Source organism: Rhinichthys klamathensis, unplaced genomic scaffold (assembly GCF_029890125.1).
Source record: "Rhinichthys klamathensis goyatoka isolate OS25496 unplaced genomic scaffold, OSU_Roscu_1.1 h1tg000254l_1, whole genome shotgun sequence".
Taxonomy (NCBI): domain Eukaryota; kingdom Metazoa; phylum Chordata; class Actinopteri; order Cypriniformes; family Leuciscidae; genus Rhinichthys; species Rhinichthys klamathensis.
Genome location: NW_026606776.1, coordinates 4,616,973 through 4,633,442, shown reverse-complemented (window position 1 = coordinate 4,633,442; position 16,470 = coordinate 4,616,973). Strand labels below are relative to the sequence as shown.

General features: G+C 36.4%; 2 protein-coding genes across 2 annotated transcripts; both read right to left on the bottom strand.

Annotated features, from left to right (window-relative positions):
- Positions 1-83: 83 nt before the first annotated feature.
- si:ch73-71c20.5 (DUF4748 domain-containing protein) lies at positions 84-2,330 on the bottom strand. Its single transcript, XM_056267085.1, has 3 exons — positions 2,263-2,330; positions 510-813; positions 84-416 (listed from the first exon to the last, which is right to left on the bottom strand). The coding sequence occupies exons 1-3, from the start codon at positions 2,303-2,305 to the stop codon at positions 257-259; spliced, it is 507 nt and encodes a 168-aa protein (XP_056123060.1). The 5' UTR covers positions 2,306-2,330; the 3' UTR covers positions 84-256.
- Positions 2,331-5,513: 3,183 nt separating this feature from the next.
- mcm6 (minichromosome maintenance complex component 6) lies at positions 5,514-15,826 on the bottom strand. The gene is made up of 17 exons (XM_056267080.1): positions 15,638-15,826; positions 15,178-15,324; positions 14,273-14,383; positions 13,890-14,139; positions 12,499-12,664; positions 12,268-12,413; positions 12,033-12,183; positions 10,818-10,959; positions 10,475-10,616; positions 10,290-10,397; positions 9,350-9,505; positions 9,113-9,241; positions 7,502-7,663; positions 7,285-7,417; positions 6,754-6,939; positions 6,478-6,617; positions 5,514-6,003 (listed from the first exon to the last, which is right to left on the bottom strand). Exons 1-17 carry the CDS (start codon positions 15,736-15,738, stop codon positions 5,884-5,886), a joined length of 2,490 nt encoding a protein of 829 aa, XP_056123055.1. The 5' UTR covers positions 15,739-15,826; the 3' UTR covers positions 5,514-5,883.
- Between the last annotated feature and the right edge of the window lie 644 nt (positions 15,827-16,470).

Here is a 16,470-nt window from a genome sequence, read left to right as displayed (position 1 = left end):
GATCAAGCATGGTAATAACTGCAACTACATCAAAATATATGATGTAATTCATATATATATATTTTGCAAACCGAAATGCAAAGTCTTCATCAAATCCTTGTTTATAAGATCAAAAGGTCCACCATAATAAATGCTTGCTGTCTACAATGTCTTTGTTATATTCTGCATGGTTCACGGTCTCCATGGCAACCTGATGATTAGTGCTCAATGAAGCCATTCTTTAGTACAATAGAGTCATTTCACAGAAGGAGAGCTTTCACTGCATCCTGGGGGCTGGTTTATATCGGTTACTCTCGTAATCTCCCTCATTAGATCTCTTCATTCTCTGTCTGATTTTCAGCTGCTTCAGTCGGTTCTTATCCACCTGTCTCTTTGCCAGAATAAAGCCGATGACTCCAGTAGGCAAGCCAATCATCCTAAGAGAAACACTTAAGTCAGTTGCTACTCAATTCATAGATTTTCAGTACTAGTTTAAAAGAATTCAAACATGCAATTTAAGCTGCACTTACCATGCGTATCCAATCTTCATCATTGGATTTTTGGCTTGCCTTTTGGGGATGTACTCAGGGCTGTTATCTTCCTCCTCATCGTCCTCCTCTTCTTTCTTTTGTTGGTTGGTCTTTTTTTCAGGTTCAGCTCCTTTCTGTGGTTTCAGAACTTTTGGAGATTCCATCTTGGTGATGGTTTGTAAGGCATAATGTCCACAGTGTAGAGCTCTGCTGTGCAAAACATTCTCCTGCAGTCTGGGACGGGCGACTATCTGCTCAAAGTGTGATCCTATCCACAAGGTCCTATTTGATACCTGATACAAACCTGAAAAACACATTTATATAGGTTGCTAAAGAATTTTTAAAGGGATAGTATACCGAAACATTTTAATTCTGTTATCATTTACTCACCCTCATGTTGTTCCGAACCTTAAGACTCGCGTTCATCTTCGGAACACAAATGAAGATCTTTTTGATGAAATTTGAGGAGTTTCTTCTGTCCCTCCATTGACAGCTACGCAACTACCACTTTAACCCTTTAAAAAGTTTATAAAGAAATCATAAAACTAATCCATGAATTGAGCAGTTTAGTCTGAAGAGACACGATCGCTTTATATGATGAACAGATTTGATTTAGGCTTTTATTCACATATAAACATTGATCAACCAGAAGCTCAACTGAACCTGCTTGATACACAAGAATGAACCACATTGGATCTCGCATGTCAAGCAAACATGCTTGAGCTTCCATTTATCATAACTGATGTGTGAGTTATATGTGAATAAAAGCCTAAATTCAATCTGTTTATCATATAAAGCGATCAAGTCTCCTAAGGAAATTTTGACTAAACCACTCCATTCATATGGATTAGTTTTATCTCTTTATGAACTTTCTGAAGCGTTAAAGTGGTAGATGCGTAGACTGTCGTTGTCAATGGAGGGATAGAAATTGCTCAGATTTCATCAAAAAGATCTTCATTTGTGTTCCGAAGATGAATGAAAGTCTTATGGGTTTGCATGAGGGTGAGCAATTAATGACGGATTTTTCATTTTTGGGTGAACTAACCCTTAAATAAATAATTTTAATGAGCCTATAGGCAGGTGCTTTCTTACCATACTTTACTACAGCACATGTTTTGTGAACTCCAACGTTTAACATAAAACAAAATAACAACTGAATGTTGAGCCACTAAGAAAGAAGAGTTATCTGTATGCAGAGGAAGCATCTGATCAGGTTAGTAGGTGTATAGGTGTTAGTAATGAGGGTTAAGGGTGCAGATGATGTCAGCAGTTGAACTATGGGTTAGCTGTGGAAGCTAGTTTCTACTACGAAACTAGCTTTCATATATATATATATAAATATAAAAGTAACTGACTTTATTTCACAATTATGCCTTTTTGCATGCAAGTGCGAGTTTATATCTCACAATTCAGTGAGGAAAAAGTCAGTAATTGTTTGCAATTGCCAGTAGTTGTATCTCGCAATTCTTCCTATTCAGATTTTTTTCAGATTTCAGATATGAACTCACAATAGTTCGTCTTCTAAGAGTTCTCGTAGCTTAACCTGTTCTTTGCATTCATTCAGTGGATAACGTTAGTAGATTATTGTTGTATGAATGTCAAATTATCAAGGTAAGCTGCAAATGCACCTTTAATTTAAATTCGTAGCGGTGGTTTAAAAACATTCTTTATTAGTAAAACAATAATGTCCAGCCAATGCATTCGTACGTATAATAATTTAGAAATTTCATTATTTGTAAACCTGTTTATCTACCTTGCAAAGTCGACCTCATCAGTTTCCTACAGGGCGCAGCCATCTTTGTTGTGTAAGGAAGAACGCGGAAGTCTCGGCAGTGGTTCTCGTCTATGTTCTCATGGTGGTTCTCTCGAGATTTCCCTAAAAAGCCTGTACTAGTAAACATCACTTGACTATACTTTGACGTTTTGTTCTACAACATAAACTGCACACACTCACACCCCAAACTATATTATAGTTATTTATTATAAACGTACATTTTCAAAGATGAACATAACTGCTTCAAAATTCGAAGGATGAGGTGGGGTTTTGACATCATTCCTGCACCACTCCACATTAAGCCATTTATTCTTCCGCCAGATCCCAATCCCATACCATTGGGCTGCCTTAATTGACCATATCAAATGGAGAAGAGGTGGTTGTTACCCCATACATATTTTATTCCCAACAAGACCAAAGAAGTCCACTTTAAAAACAACATAAGATATACCCTGTGAATTCAACGGTGTTCAAATATATTGATATTCCTAGTAGGCCTACAATTGTACGTTTTGTGGTGAAGAAGATCCAACATACACTTATTTTATTCTTGTAAATTGGTTCAGAAATGTTTAACTTATATTTTATTGTTAATCTAACTTATCATTTAAATACAACCCCCATTCATACACACTCCCTGAAAGATATTATTTGCTATTACACTAGGCGCGTTTCCATTACAGATTTGCGCAAAACTTTTGCGATTTTTTCTAAATGTCGATAAAAAACTATTGCGAAATGACGGCGTTTCCATTAACTGATGTTATGCGACTTTTTCCCCTCTCGCGATAAGTAATTTAAACATCAACGGGTAGGTTTATAGCCTATATCCCTATATCACAGCCACCGCACCACCACACTAGACATTATTATTAATGGAAGGAGACGTGGTGTGTTATCCAAGCATTAATGGCAGGGAAAGACCCGTATACTGCGAACGGCATAAGGAGTTTCTGGGTGTTTCTCCCTCATTTCTGCTCCGAGGTCTGATTGTGGCATTTCTTTGAGGTTTAGAATCCAGTATTCCTGTAGCCTATTGTTTCTTTTATGAATTTAATAAAGAACTCTGTCCAAACGGTCAGTGTACATTTGTGTCCATTCGTTTTTCCTTATTTAACCCGTATTGCAAAACGAAAAATGAACGGTGGTTGTTTTTTTTTAAATGCAAAGTTGAACACCAATTTTTTTTTTTTAATTTAAACTGTACACAAATGCTGCGGAAAAAAAAAATCGACTAAATTTCAGATGTTTGTTTATGACTTTTTGCCCCTTTACTAAACATTTAAAATATTCCCAACTTAATACAATTTTTTTTTAGATTTTAATGGTTTTCTAAGGCCAAATTAGAACCTGAAAATTATATTTTTCCCGCAGTGCTGAATGAGAAGAGCCATATTTAGGCCTATGTCTCTGGAACCACAGCCTACAGAAAGGTGATTTAGGTGAGTTATAGGCTAATGATAATAAATGTGTCTGAAAGAATAACGAGGCATTTTAATTTTATTAATAAACTTGTTTTCTAAATTAGTGTCGGCTAAAAACATTTCCATCTCCGCTGAGGCGCGCCGCGCGAATGCACCTTTAGAGAGAAATGCACCTTTCATACGGATTACATAATCAGAAGGTATTAGCTTTCGATTCGAATTTGTTCGTTTTAAAGTGGACATTTCAAGCTTTAGCTTTTTTCACGGAGATCATGAAAGCGCGCATGATTGTTTTATTTTATTTTACAAAAGCACAACGTTTTCTTGTTATTTTGAGTTTACACAAATAAAAGCATAGTTGCGAATAATGTATTATTATTTTCTGTATGACCAGAAATTATAGAGTATTTTAAGTTGTTTTCACTGTTGATAGGAAAACGCAAGTGTTCGCGCCCGCGTCTCCCTGCCTGCAGCGCGCGCTCCACACTCTGCACAAACACTTGGATATGCGTCAAAATCTTGTGTTTCTTTGTGATAATCTTAGCCCTGTATTATTATTGTCTAACCATTATGAATGACATTTGACGAATTGCTTTGTTCCTTTTTTTGGATAAAAGCATCTTCTAAATATGTAGCCTAATAAATGTTATAATAATGATGATAATTATTAGCCCATTATTATTTGCGTATACCACGGACGGACCCCAAACACACCGCGTCTTCTAAGTCAGGTGACTGTAAATGCGCAAAAACTGTTTCCATTGCAGTTTTGCGAAATATTCCTTTTTCGAATTGCCTGAAAAACCTCCTCATGCGAGCGTAAAAACTTTTTTGCGATAAATGGGAGTTTTTGCGAAATTGACGTGTTTCCATTGAGCGTAATTTCAATTCGCAATTTCAATTTGCGCAATTTGAAGGGTAATGGAAACGCGGCTACTGACTCCACCAGATAAGAATATATTTTCAACTTTTTTATTTTGTTTGGCAAATTTTTCATCCATAAACAGAAATTGATGGGCTCACTTCCAACTCAAATATTTTTTGATTGAGGTAGAATCACTGCTTAAATATTTTAGATTAAACTAGCAATAAAAAAATGTGATAGATTCCTGAAACAATATAAACAATTCTTTTGTAATAGCTCTGATGTTCAGGTTTAACCTGCTTTCTGTCATAAATTGTTTTTGTTTATTTTTTTATAATAAAAAACAACTCTTGTTAGTATTGTTTCCCTATAAAAATGTAGGGTACTTAATCTTTTATTTTCTCCTTATCCTTAGTCTTTATTTGTCCTCTTATTTATTTGTAACTCTTATTCTTATTACTTCCTTTAGATATCTGATTTTACATAAGAATGTTTCTTTTGAACTCTTATGTTCTCCTGAATGTTTGTATATTTGCATCTGTTTCTTGAAAAAAATCCATTTACATTCTTAAGTGTAAATAAAGTGTTTGATTTTAAGATGTTAATCTATATTTGAATTCTGAAATACAAGTCAGTTGCAAGTCACAACTCTTCTGAAGTTAATTTATTATGCGTTAGTTCTTTTAGAAATTAAGTTACCTCCTAATTCTTTCCTTGATTTGTCTCTGTAAATATTGAATGTTGTTTTGTATTTGCATTAAATGCACCAACATAACTTAGCTGTGTATTTAGTTAAATTCTTAATCCAGTTTATATTTATTCATACATGAAAATGTTTGATTTAAAGATTCGATGTAACTGAACAAGCAGTTTTTACCAACAACTGGCCAATAACATTTGAAAGGGTATTTATACATTTCTGTTTTAAACACAAAACTCACTTTTCATAAAATAAACAATTTAAAAATGCATTGCATAATGAACACAAGTTATTTTGATGTTATACTTTGACAGCACTTTTAACAAAACATGATAAACTGTATATGCAAAACATTTTATGCATTGTATGTCCATTACTAACATTCTAAAATATTCTAAACCACTATAACAGTCAAAACAAGAAACATATTTACAAAATGAATTTTTCCCCCTTTTTGCAAGGTCATAAATCCTCTTAAAAATGATGATGGATATATCCATCCTAAAACCAGAAAACAACCAATTTACAAAGAGAGAAGAGACTGAAGAGGCCTGCTTCCTGAACACCATCTCATCAAACATCCCTCATTTGGAGTTAATACAGCAGAAGGTCTAGTCATCGAATGTGTAGTTGGGGTTGACCACCAGAGTAACATCCTCCTGGGATTCTGTTCCACTGGACTCAGCTGACCCTTTCAGACCAGACTGTGTCAGCTCAATCAGAATATAATCCTGATAAAAAATAAAAGTAAATACATTTTTTTGTTAAAACACTTTTCATGTAGTCTCCATCCCACTTGTTTCCACCATAGAATAAAGAATAAAAAGCAAAGTGCAACTTTTTATCCTGCAATTCGGACTCTTGCATTTGCATGTTTACGATTCTGACTTTATAACTCGCAATTTCAAATTTATATCTCACAATTTGTGAGAAAAAGTTGCAAGTTACAAACTCAGAACTAAATCAGAATTACGAGGTTATATCTGCTAATTTTAGCTTTTTTTTTCTCAGAATTGTGAGACTCAAATTTGCCATTGCCAGTTATAAAGTCCAAATTGTGAGATATAAACAATGGTGAGAAAAATGTCAGAATTGTGAGTTAAAAGGTTGCAATTACCTTTTTTATTCTGTGGTGGAAACAAGCTTCCATATATTCACACATACGTAACTAAAAAGATTTATATCACATGAAAATGTTTCCTTACATAATGAACCAGTCTGTAGATAACTTTCTCTATCATTGTCTTCTTATTGATGAGTTCCATTTCTGAATCGATCTCTGATTCGATTTCCTTCAGGTACCAGTTCACAACTTCACTCTTCTTAAGTGCAGACTCGTCCTCGACTAGGAGAAATGGCACAATGCAAATTAGATCCCTCTGTGCTGTGTTTGTCTGAGCTTGTCATGTTGTAGTTTGTGATAAAAGTGCATAATAATTGCTAAAATGACAGCTTTGTCAAGACTTGTACAGAGTGCTCACCTTCTTCGGCATGACGCAGATGTAGCACCAACAGGTTTGAAATGCGCTTATACTCGGCAAACGAAAGTCGCAGCGAGGGTTTAGCGCTTTCTCCGTTGACCCCATGACCGTTTATACCATTTGTGTGCTCGTGACCATTCCCTTCCCCGTTAACAGCTTCATTCACAGCGTTAGGTGCGTCATGGCCTAAAAAGAGCGAGAAAACAAAGAAATGATTCAAAACTCTCCCAATAATGAAATGTGGCTTTCCCTTTATGCTTGCAAATGTTTTGCAGTTAAAGGTTTAGTTTAGTTGTGGCTTGAAGTTACTTCCACCGCATAGAGTACTAGCCTGACCTTTATTCACAGATATGATGTAAATTCCAATGGACAGTTGACTTTAATATAAGTCAATTTAAATCATTTAAAAGACATATTGGGGCCCCCCTGGTTGAGAACCATTGATTTAAAACCATGTTGAACTCGACCAAAATTACTCAAAATGAGCCTGAATGAAACGTTAATGTGTCTAGAAAGGGACGACAACTGTACCATTTATCTGATTGTCGTCTTCCTCCTCCATGGCCTCCTCTTCCTCCTGATCCAGATTAATATCAGGAGTCTCGACCCGAATAATGGACTTGTTCAGCAGCCTGAAAGCCTCTTTGACATGCTTAGGATGAACCTAAAAAATAGAAACAGGAAGATTTAGAAATGTTTTTAACCAATATCTAATAACCAAAATCATGCTCCCGCCTTTCGTTCCCACCTCATCACAGCAGTGCATCCTGGCCATGCTCTCAGAAAGACGGATCAAGCTTTCCAGCTGGCGAACTGTGATCCTCCAGGCTGATTTAGTGACTCCAGAGCCGTCCCGCTGTCTCAGACGCTTGTACTGCTCCACGATGAATTCCTCAGACTCCTTTGAGATCTATCACGCACACAGATCGAAACACAGTTAATAGATGGCTGACTTCGGCCCTATTTACTAGGGGTGTAGCGATATTCGAACCGAACCGAAAAACCGCGATACAGAACACACGATTCGAATCGCGATACTCTCATTGCGTACCGAACACGCCCCTCCCCGCCCCCTGCTACCCCGGCCCGGCCCCGCCCAGCCCGGCTCAATGGACCTCATGTCTTGTGTACAGTACACAACAAATTCAGTTTTGTAGCCTAAAAACCACCATTAACACCAAATAACAAGCTCCGTGTTTTGTTACTTTCGATAATAAGCAAGGTGTAATCTTTCAAATTCTGTCTAGTTGATCACGAAATTCAAACAATAAATGGCGTTTTGGCGCTCTTTGATGTGGCGTGACAGATCGCTGTATGCCTACTAAGCTCCTCATTTCAAACGGCAGCGCGGCGCGCGGGTAAACGCGATCATCTCTTCCTCAGTTACAGAATGGACACCTGAAGGTATGTTGAAAGATGCAGTATACTTACTGAAAGGCATCATAACTAGTGTAATCGCTCAATCAGTGTTTCAGCAGCGGAAAGACGTCAATAAAACAGCATAGCTTGTCACTAGCATTATATTTACCTCAACAGGCAAGTGATTCAGTGTCCACAACTTTGGTTCCTATAAATGAACTCTTGCACTAAATAAATGCACCATGTTAGCCTATATATTATATTTTACTTAACCTGTTAATGATATCTTGATTATTTAATGTATGTTTAAAATATCTTTCATGAAAATGAAAACTGTGTAAAGTATTATATTTCAATAACAAATTAGAGTAAAAACACAAGTTAATGCAAAAACTGCCTTATGTTCAGTTTACATGTTTTCATACAATGTGTTGTGTGTTGATTATTATATCTTAAAAATTAAATAGCATCTGAATTTAGGTTAAAAGTCTAGGCTACAACCTTTAATGTTATAGTAATGTGCGGCTCCCTATATAGTTTACAGATTTAGCAGATTTTTTTTTAATCATTGTGAAACGTTTAATTGTAATTGAATTAATTTAAAGAAAGACCATTTTTTCGTTAAACCACTGTTTAAAAAAAAAGAAAAAAAGAAGCAATTTTAGCTTTCTAAACCGAACCGAACCGAACCGAGACGTCAAAACCGTGGGAAAACCGAACCGTCAATTTTGTGTATCGTTACACCCCTACTATTTACATCTGGTATTCAATAGGGCTGGGCATTGACAAACATCACAATTAAATTCAATTTGTGATTTATTATAAGCTTGTGATTCAATTCAACTCCGACCTCGATTCAACTCATTTCCATATCGATACATTTGGATATACAGTATACAACGTACAGGACTTTTTAACCCAGCCCTAGTATTCAGATTCATTTGCTCAATATTTTGTGGCAGCATCAGAAAGAATGAAGATGAGTCTTCCTGTCGCTCACCTTTGGTTTGAACTGGCGAGCAAACAGCAAGTATCTGCGAATCTCATCTAGATTGTAGACACGCTCGACAGAATTCTCAATCCTGGAGTGAAGATCCACTATACGCCTGGCTATGGCATAATCTGTGACCTGAAGAGAGAGACAGAGGCATTTACTAACAGTATAACAGCATCCTGCTGCATCCACAAACATCTTCATATGCTGTTGCACTGTTGTTCAGAACAAGGACGCTCATACCTCATTGCTGTCGTCCACCAGGATGAAGAAGAGATCAAATCGTGACATGATGGGTGCCGACAGGTTGATGTTCTGCTTGAGAGATTTGGAGCGGTCGTAACGCCCGCTCACTGGGTTCGCCGCAGCCAAGATGGATGTGCGAGCATTCAGAGTGGCCTACAATTTGAAAAATATTTTTATGGAACAAGTATAAAATATCTTAGCTATTATGGCTAGAAGTGAGCTATATACCCGTAGACACGGTAAACTACTAGACTGTAAAAAATTATATGATTATTAAGTCATGGCAACATGTGTTTTTCCATTGTTTTAACTCATCTAAATAATTTAACCAATTTCAACTTTATTTTTTTAATTTAAGTTATAATGAGTTGAAATGACTTGCATAACCAATTTGATTATACTTAAAAAAATAAAGGAAGCAATTGGACAGGTTTTTAAGATGAGGTAGGTGAAAATTTTTTCAGTGTAGAAATCTGACAATTGATATAAATTTTGGATTATCGTCTCTAACATGATTACGTTTTGTTTAGGGATGCACCGAAATGAACATTTTGTCCGATACCGATAATTCTTTATATCTGAAAGCTGGTAACCGTTAAACCGTTAAAGCATATTAAGACATGGAACAGAATTCAATTTGGGTTCTCGCATGTAAGATGTCAGTTCCATCGTAAGAAAAAAAATCGGATGTGTGTCAATGCATTAGGTCTTAAAGTGACAGCAGCCTAATATACCTGCTGCTGTCTATGCCCTTAATGTAAATCAAACAACAACGGAAAAAGATAGTGATTTATGTCATTATCATAACATAAAATGACTCATACCGTAATATAAGGTTTTAGTCCATTCCTAATTATCTTTTTTTTAATCTAAACTGGTGTTTGGAAGCATGTCACAGAGGGAGTGATGCTTCCACATTTTGAACTTTGACCCCTACCTTGACCCCTGCTTTGGTGATGGAGATGGTCTGCTGCTCCATGGCCTCGTGGATGGCCACTTGATCTCTCGTTTCCATCTTATCAAACTCGTCAATGCAGCAAACACCCTATAGACAACACATATTATGAATATCAAATCACTTGCGTTTTACACAAATAAATAATTTGTAAAAGTTGAACTCACATTGTCAGCCAGCATGAGCGCTCCAGCTTCAATGACAAACTCGTGTGATTCCTCGTCTCTCACCACAGCAGCTGTGAGACCTGCCGCGCTGGAGGCTTTCCCGCTGGTGTAGACCGCCCGTGGACTGAACTCCTCAACATGCCTGAATAACAGCCAAACCATTAGAACTAATAGGTATTCTACTCTTTAATACACATTTCGGGCAAACATGTAAAACTAGCTGAAATGTCACTACGTTTTCTTTATACCTTCTATATATATAACCTGTTCTAGAGTAATTACATTAATATATAATTAATCCTGTAACAGTGTTCATGTGCTTTAGAAGCTGAACAAGTCTCACTTAAGGAACTGGCTCTTGGCAGTGCTGGGATCTCCCACGATGCAGACGTTGATGTCTCCTCTCAGAGATGTGCCCTCCATGGTGGTTTTAGGAACACCTCCAAACAGCATGAGCAAAATTCCCCGCTTTACCTCGTCATTACCTGAGAACAACACATGAATAACGTAAACCATCTTGATATTATCCAACAGGTTGTGTGGAATGGTTCATGTAGAATGCTATTTGAGATGTTTGCAAATGATGGACATACATATCTACATGTCAAAGACCACATGTCTTTGTTGGCCAACAAATCTCAAGATGACTTCATTGACAGCCATTAACTGTGCTGTTAATTATCATACAATGTCAAAAATGTCAAGTCAAAAGATAGTCAGGATGACCTAAAAAATTTAAATCTAAATGAACTGGTTTTATTCTAACTTTGTCTAAATCAACTGAACTACATTTGGTTAAACCACTGAAAGTAATGTTAAAGGGCAGTTCAGGTAGAAATAGCTCTTTAAAGGGTTAGTTCACTCAAAAATGGTCATTTACTTAGTCATATAATTCCAAACCCTTGGAATAATATGAACCCTGGACTTTCGTTCATCTTCAAACACAAATGAAGATATTTTAAAGAAACCCAAGAGATGTCTGTCCATTCATTGGAAGTCCACACAACTCGAATGAATAGATTTAATTTAGGCGTTTATTCATGAATAATCATTGATCAAAGCACATACATAGAGCATATCAAATATGGTAACAGAAGCTCAAACGTGCTTGCGAGAGATGCTTGATTCATATGGATTACTTTTGTAACCTCTTTATGAACCTTTTGAAGCGTCAAAGTTTTGTTGTAATGGACTTTCAATGGCGGGGTTCATTAAAGATGTCTACATTTGTGTTTCGAAGATGAACGGAAGTATTATGGGTTTGGAACAAAATGAGGGTGAGTAAATGATGACTATGGTTATTTACTGTGAGTACATTAAATCTCTGTTAGTTGACCAATAATAAATGTAAGGGATAACCCACAGCTAGCTGTATATTAAAGCATTTTAATGCATGAGGTGTAGGCAAAAAAAAAAAGCATTAATATAGAATGGTGATGAAACTGACTGGAGCCGACCAGTATAAATAGAACATAATCAACAATCCTCATATTTTGATAGTGTCAATTTGTGTTTGTGCCCAACTTAGAATAAGACATTGATAGTCATAGTGACTAACCGTGAATGGTAGGGAAGAGGCTGGTGCAGAGGTTGTGATAGAGGTTTTTATCTTGACTCATCTCAAACACCTTCTCCCACTCCTGTACCGACATCTGTTTCTTAATGCTCTCCGCCGTCTGCTCCTCATCCCGAATCTCCTTACCGCCAAACTACAAACAGAGACAGCCCATTAAAATAATGATAAGTGATAGAAAATGAGACCTCCATGTCAAAATGTTGGGCTTGACACTTACTCTGGGATTGGTGAGGCATACGTGGCATGCCAAGAAAGCAAGTTTGTAGTTAAGTTCTCTGACGCCCAGCGCTTTAAGCCCACGGAGACCCTCGTTCTCGTAACCCTGCACACCACCAGTACGTGTGCTGGTTTCAGCACGCACACCTGAAACAAACATAGTCGCATGATGCTAAGAATTACAAGCACTGTATTATCATCAGTGATGCCCGACTGGATGAGAGCTGTATACCTGGCGTGGCCAGCTGAGATACATCAGGCACAACGATGAGGGAGCCAATGAAGTCACATTTATCACCGGCCTGTGCCGACTCCACAGCCTCAGCCCGCAGAATCACCTCCATGCTACGAGGAATGGAGCCTCGTGGCAGCTCAGCCTGGGTCTCCTGGATACGCACCTGGTATCAGGGTAAGTAAATCGTCAACATAAACTAATAACACTAAATTGTAGATACAGTGGTGGACAAAGAGGATGGCTTGGGGCCAGTATGACGAACTGCCATCTGCTCAATCATCCTGACAGAGCGCAATACAATAGGAAAGACTATTAAATATAACATTCAAGCGTGTGATACATTGTTTTAGGCAACTGTTATTTCTGTGTAGGCCTGCATGATTAAAGTCGGCATGAAATGAAAGTTGCAATAGTCTTTTCTTCCCTATTGTGCCTAATCCGAGTGAAAGTCTTCTCGGACAAGGAAAAAATGTAGGGTGGAGATCTCATATAAGTGACAGGTGGGGAAGTTATTTTGATTAAAGATTACAAATAATAATACAATAAATATAAATATAATAAATACTGCGATATTCCATAAAAAAATAATAAGTTGTCGATTTTGATTTCATAATGACTTTAAATAAAAAACGAAGTTGCGATATGGCTTATACAATTGTAACGGCTGTCATTTAATTAAATAAATATATGTTCTTTGTGTGAAATATTACAATAATATTTTTTTGGTTTATATATATATAATTGTTAACAATAACTATTGTTATTATTATTATTATTAATAACTTATAACTTTATAATTTTGGGCCAAATTGTGCAGCCATGTGGTACCTAATGATTTTGTTCAGCTAATAATATTTTTTATCACAGTCCCAATTTTTATCAGATAAAATGCAATTATATTTTTTCCACAAATCATGCAGCCCTATTCCTGTGCAAATACATAAATCATAAAAGTTATGCCATTAAACTGACATTAGAAATATCTATTGACACACCTTTCCATTCTCAATATTACTGATTTAATTATTTTGTTTTCTGGACTTTAGTTCTCCATTTGCTTCAAATATTGCCTCTATGATGATTTTATATAAATGGCCGGAGTTTTTTTTATATATATATATATTTTTTTATACAAATTGTCATGTAAAAAATAGTTTTTCCCTGAAACTTCACTTAAAAATATGTTGCAGAAAAATAGCATACTTAATTTTTGCAGAGCCAACAGAAAAATATCCTTACTGATGAACCTGTGACATATTATCAACTACACAGCAGCCTTTTTGAACCTTCCCAGTACACGCTTTGGATTGTGACTTCTTCATTTCAAGACAGGATAGGGGGTTTACCAAAAAACGTAATAGTATATGGTTTAAAAGCACCTGTCATACCTTCTGGAAGTCAATGAATTTGGATTTGTTTGTGTCCAGGAGAAAACGTCTACGGTTGTTGCACACAGGATTGCGGCAAATGCTCGGCTGGGTGTATTTAAACTGCTGTTCCACGTCTTTAATCATTCCCTGACAGTCCAAACACAGGAAGGTCCCGCTCACCAGCTCAGGGTGAACAGGGTGAGTACGGACAACCTGTCCGCTGATGCGCACGAGTGAGCCAACTTTCACTGCGGTTAACTCACGGATCCTGCAGGAACCCACAAGAGAACATCAGTTAGGGACGCATTTGTTCAAAATATTAAAAAAATCGATGTATAATTTTGTCAAATATTTTAGTTAAAAATTATTAATCAGTCATCGCATCTTAAAATTCTCTTTACTTGTGTCTGGTTGGTAGATCCTGGAAGGCAACATAGAACTCCTTGGAGATGGGAACTTCTCCATGATCCCGAGCAAAATTACGCACAGCACGGCACAGGAAGGGGTAGAGTCTAAATAAAATAAATAAATAAATATATTTATTAAAAACAATGTGTTATCAATTTCAAAAGGCAGCTTTGTAGCTGCCAAAGCCTTTGTCAAATGCAAGTCCATTTGCAGTACACACTCATATTATACACATTCATTTGCACAATAACCGCACAACTGAGATTATGTATTTATCATTATGGGTTACATGAGAGTGCTTCAGGTTCCTTCAGGCAGATTCTCTGATCCACTCACACTTTTGTTTCAAACATAAGCATGCAATAACTTGAAAGTGTTATACCAGTATTATACCAAAAAAATAATAATAATTATAAAAGCTAAACTTAAATGTTGTTACTATAGTAATAACAATTTTAAGCATGAATATTATGATCAATGTGTACTAGTAATTAAACAGTAAGATAAGCAAAGTATATGGAGTCACACTATATAAGATGTCTTTAACTACTATGTACTTATATAATAAAAAAACTTAAATACAATGGACTGAATGTGTTCATGTTGTATTGCAAAACACTTGTGTTGCTTTTGAAGTGGGAATACAGGTAAGGTTAGGACAGGTTTGGTGGTATGGTTAGGTTTAAGGGTGTGTTAAACTGTGTAATTATATATTAATTACAGCTATAATTACATTAAATAAGTACAATGTTAAAGTGCACTGTATTAAATGATTAATTGAAGTGTTAATGCATAGTAGTTAAATACACTTAATATAAAGTGGCACAGTATGTGGTGGCTTAATTCTAAAGCGATGCATGAGAACAATTTAAATGTTTTCTTTTGGCTCCTTTCAGACCTGTAGAATTCCTCCTGGACGGCGGTTGCCAGTTCTTGATTAAAGCCCTCAAGATCAGTAAAACTGACCACGAGTGTGTTTCTCTCCGGCCGGATCAATTCCTCTGCGTCCCGCAGGTACTTCACTTCTCCATCACTATTATGAAACCTGCGAAGCGGCACACAAAAGTATTAGTGTAAAATTCTGATTAAGACCACAAATTAATACAAATCACGTAAAGTATAATTATATAGTACATTAACTTATAGCAAAGATGATGCATGGTCACGTGCACAAGTCTAATTAGAAAATGTGCATTGCATATAAATATATATTTAGTTTAATATAAACAATTTCCATACGCTTAACGTTACTGTACAAGCGTGTAATGTTTATTCGAATTATTGTTGTTATTCTGTTCTAGTGTCCATCGTGTAACCCGTGATCCAGAAGAACAATAAGAAACACCGCATTTACTCACTCTTCTAAAAAAGCCTGGAATAATTTTTGGCATTTTTCCGCCAGTTCGTCCTTGATCATCTGACCAGCATTCTGACTCGCTCCAGGTTCCAAAAGATCCATTTCAAAGCAATTGGTATTACAAAGTTATAACAATAATGTACCCTCTTCCACACGAAGCACACGAGCTCTTGCTGAAGTTTTCGCGCGAAAAGCTGTACCATGTGATTGTTTCGCGCCACCAGGAACCAATCAGATAGATGCTTCTCTGTGCTGCCACTACAATTGGGCCAAAGTGACCAATCATATTCGAGCTTTCTGCTGAGGGTCGTGGCATCAAGTTGAGGTTAGATAGTTTCAGTAAATTTTAGTTCTAAATAATATAAAAATGTCAACGATTTAAACAAAATAAAAAAAGTATTTGGTAATGTGAAAGGATGAAACAGGTGTTACTCGAAACGGGCGGACCTTAGACATTTGACGTTTAATACGTTTAGACGTGTGATTGATCAGGTAACGTTACCGTACATTTACCCACACATAGTACTTACAGTCTAAATAACAAACCCGCTATTTTAACACTTTATTATGTGTTTTACTAACGCTTCTCAAAAGTGCCATTAAAATTATTTTTAGACCGCTGCAGTGTTTGTCACGTGGTACCTGTTACTGTTCTCTGAGCCAGTGAAGTTGAACCAATCACAGTCGTTTATGATTCATCCCACGGGTAGTGCTTAGGTGAGATTGTTCTTTTGGAAACTGTTACATTTCAAAACAATGAATTGCCATTATTGTTTGCAGCAAAAAAAAAAAAAAATTATGACAGTTATTTTGCAGTTATTTATGATATCACGT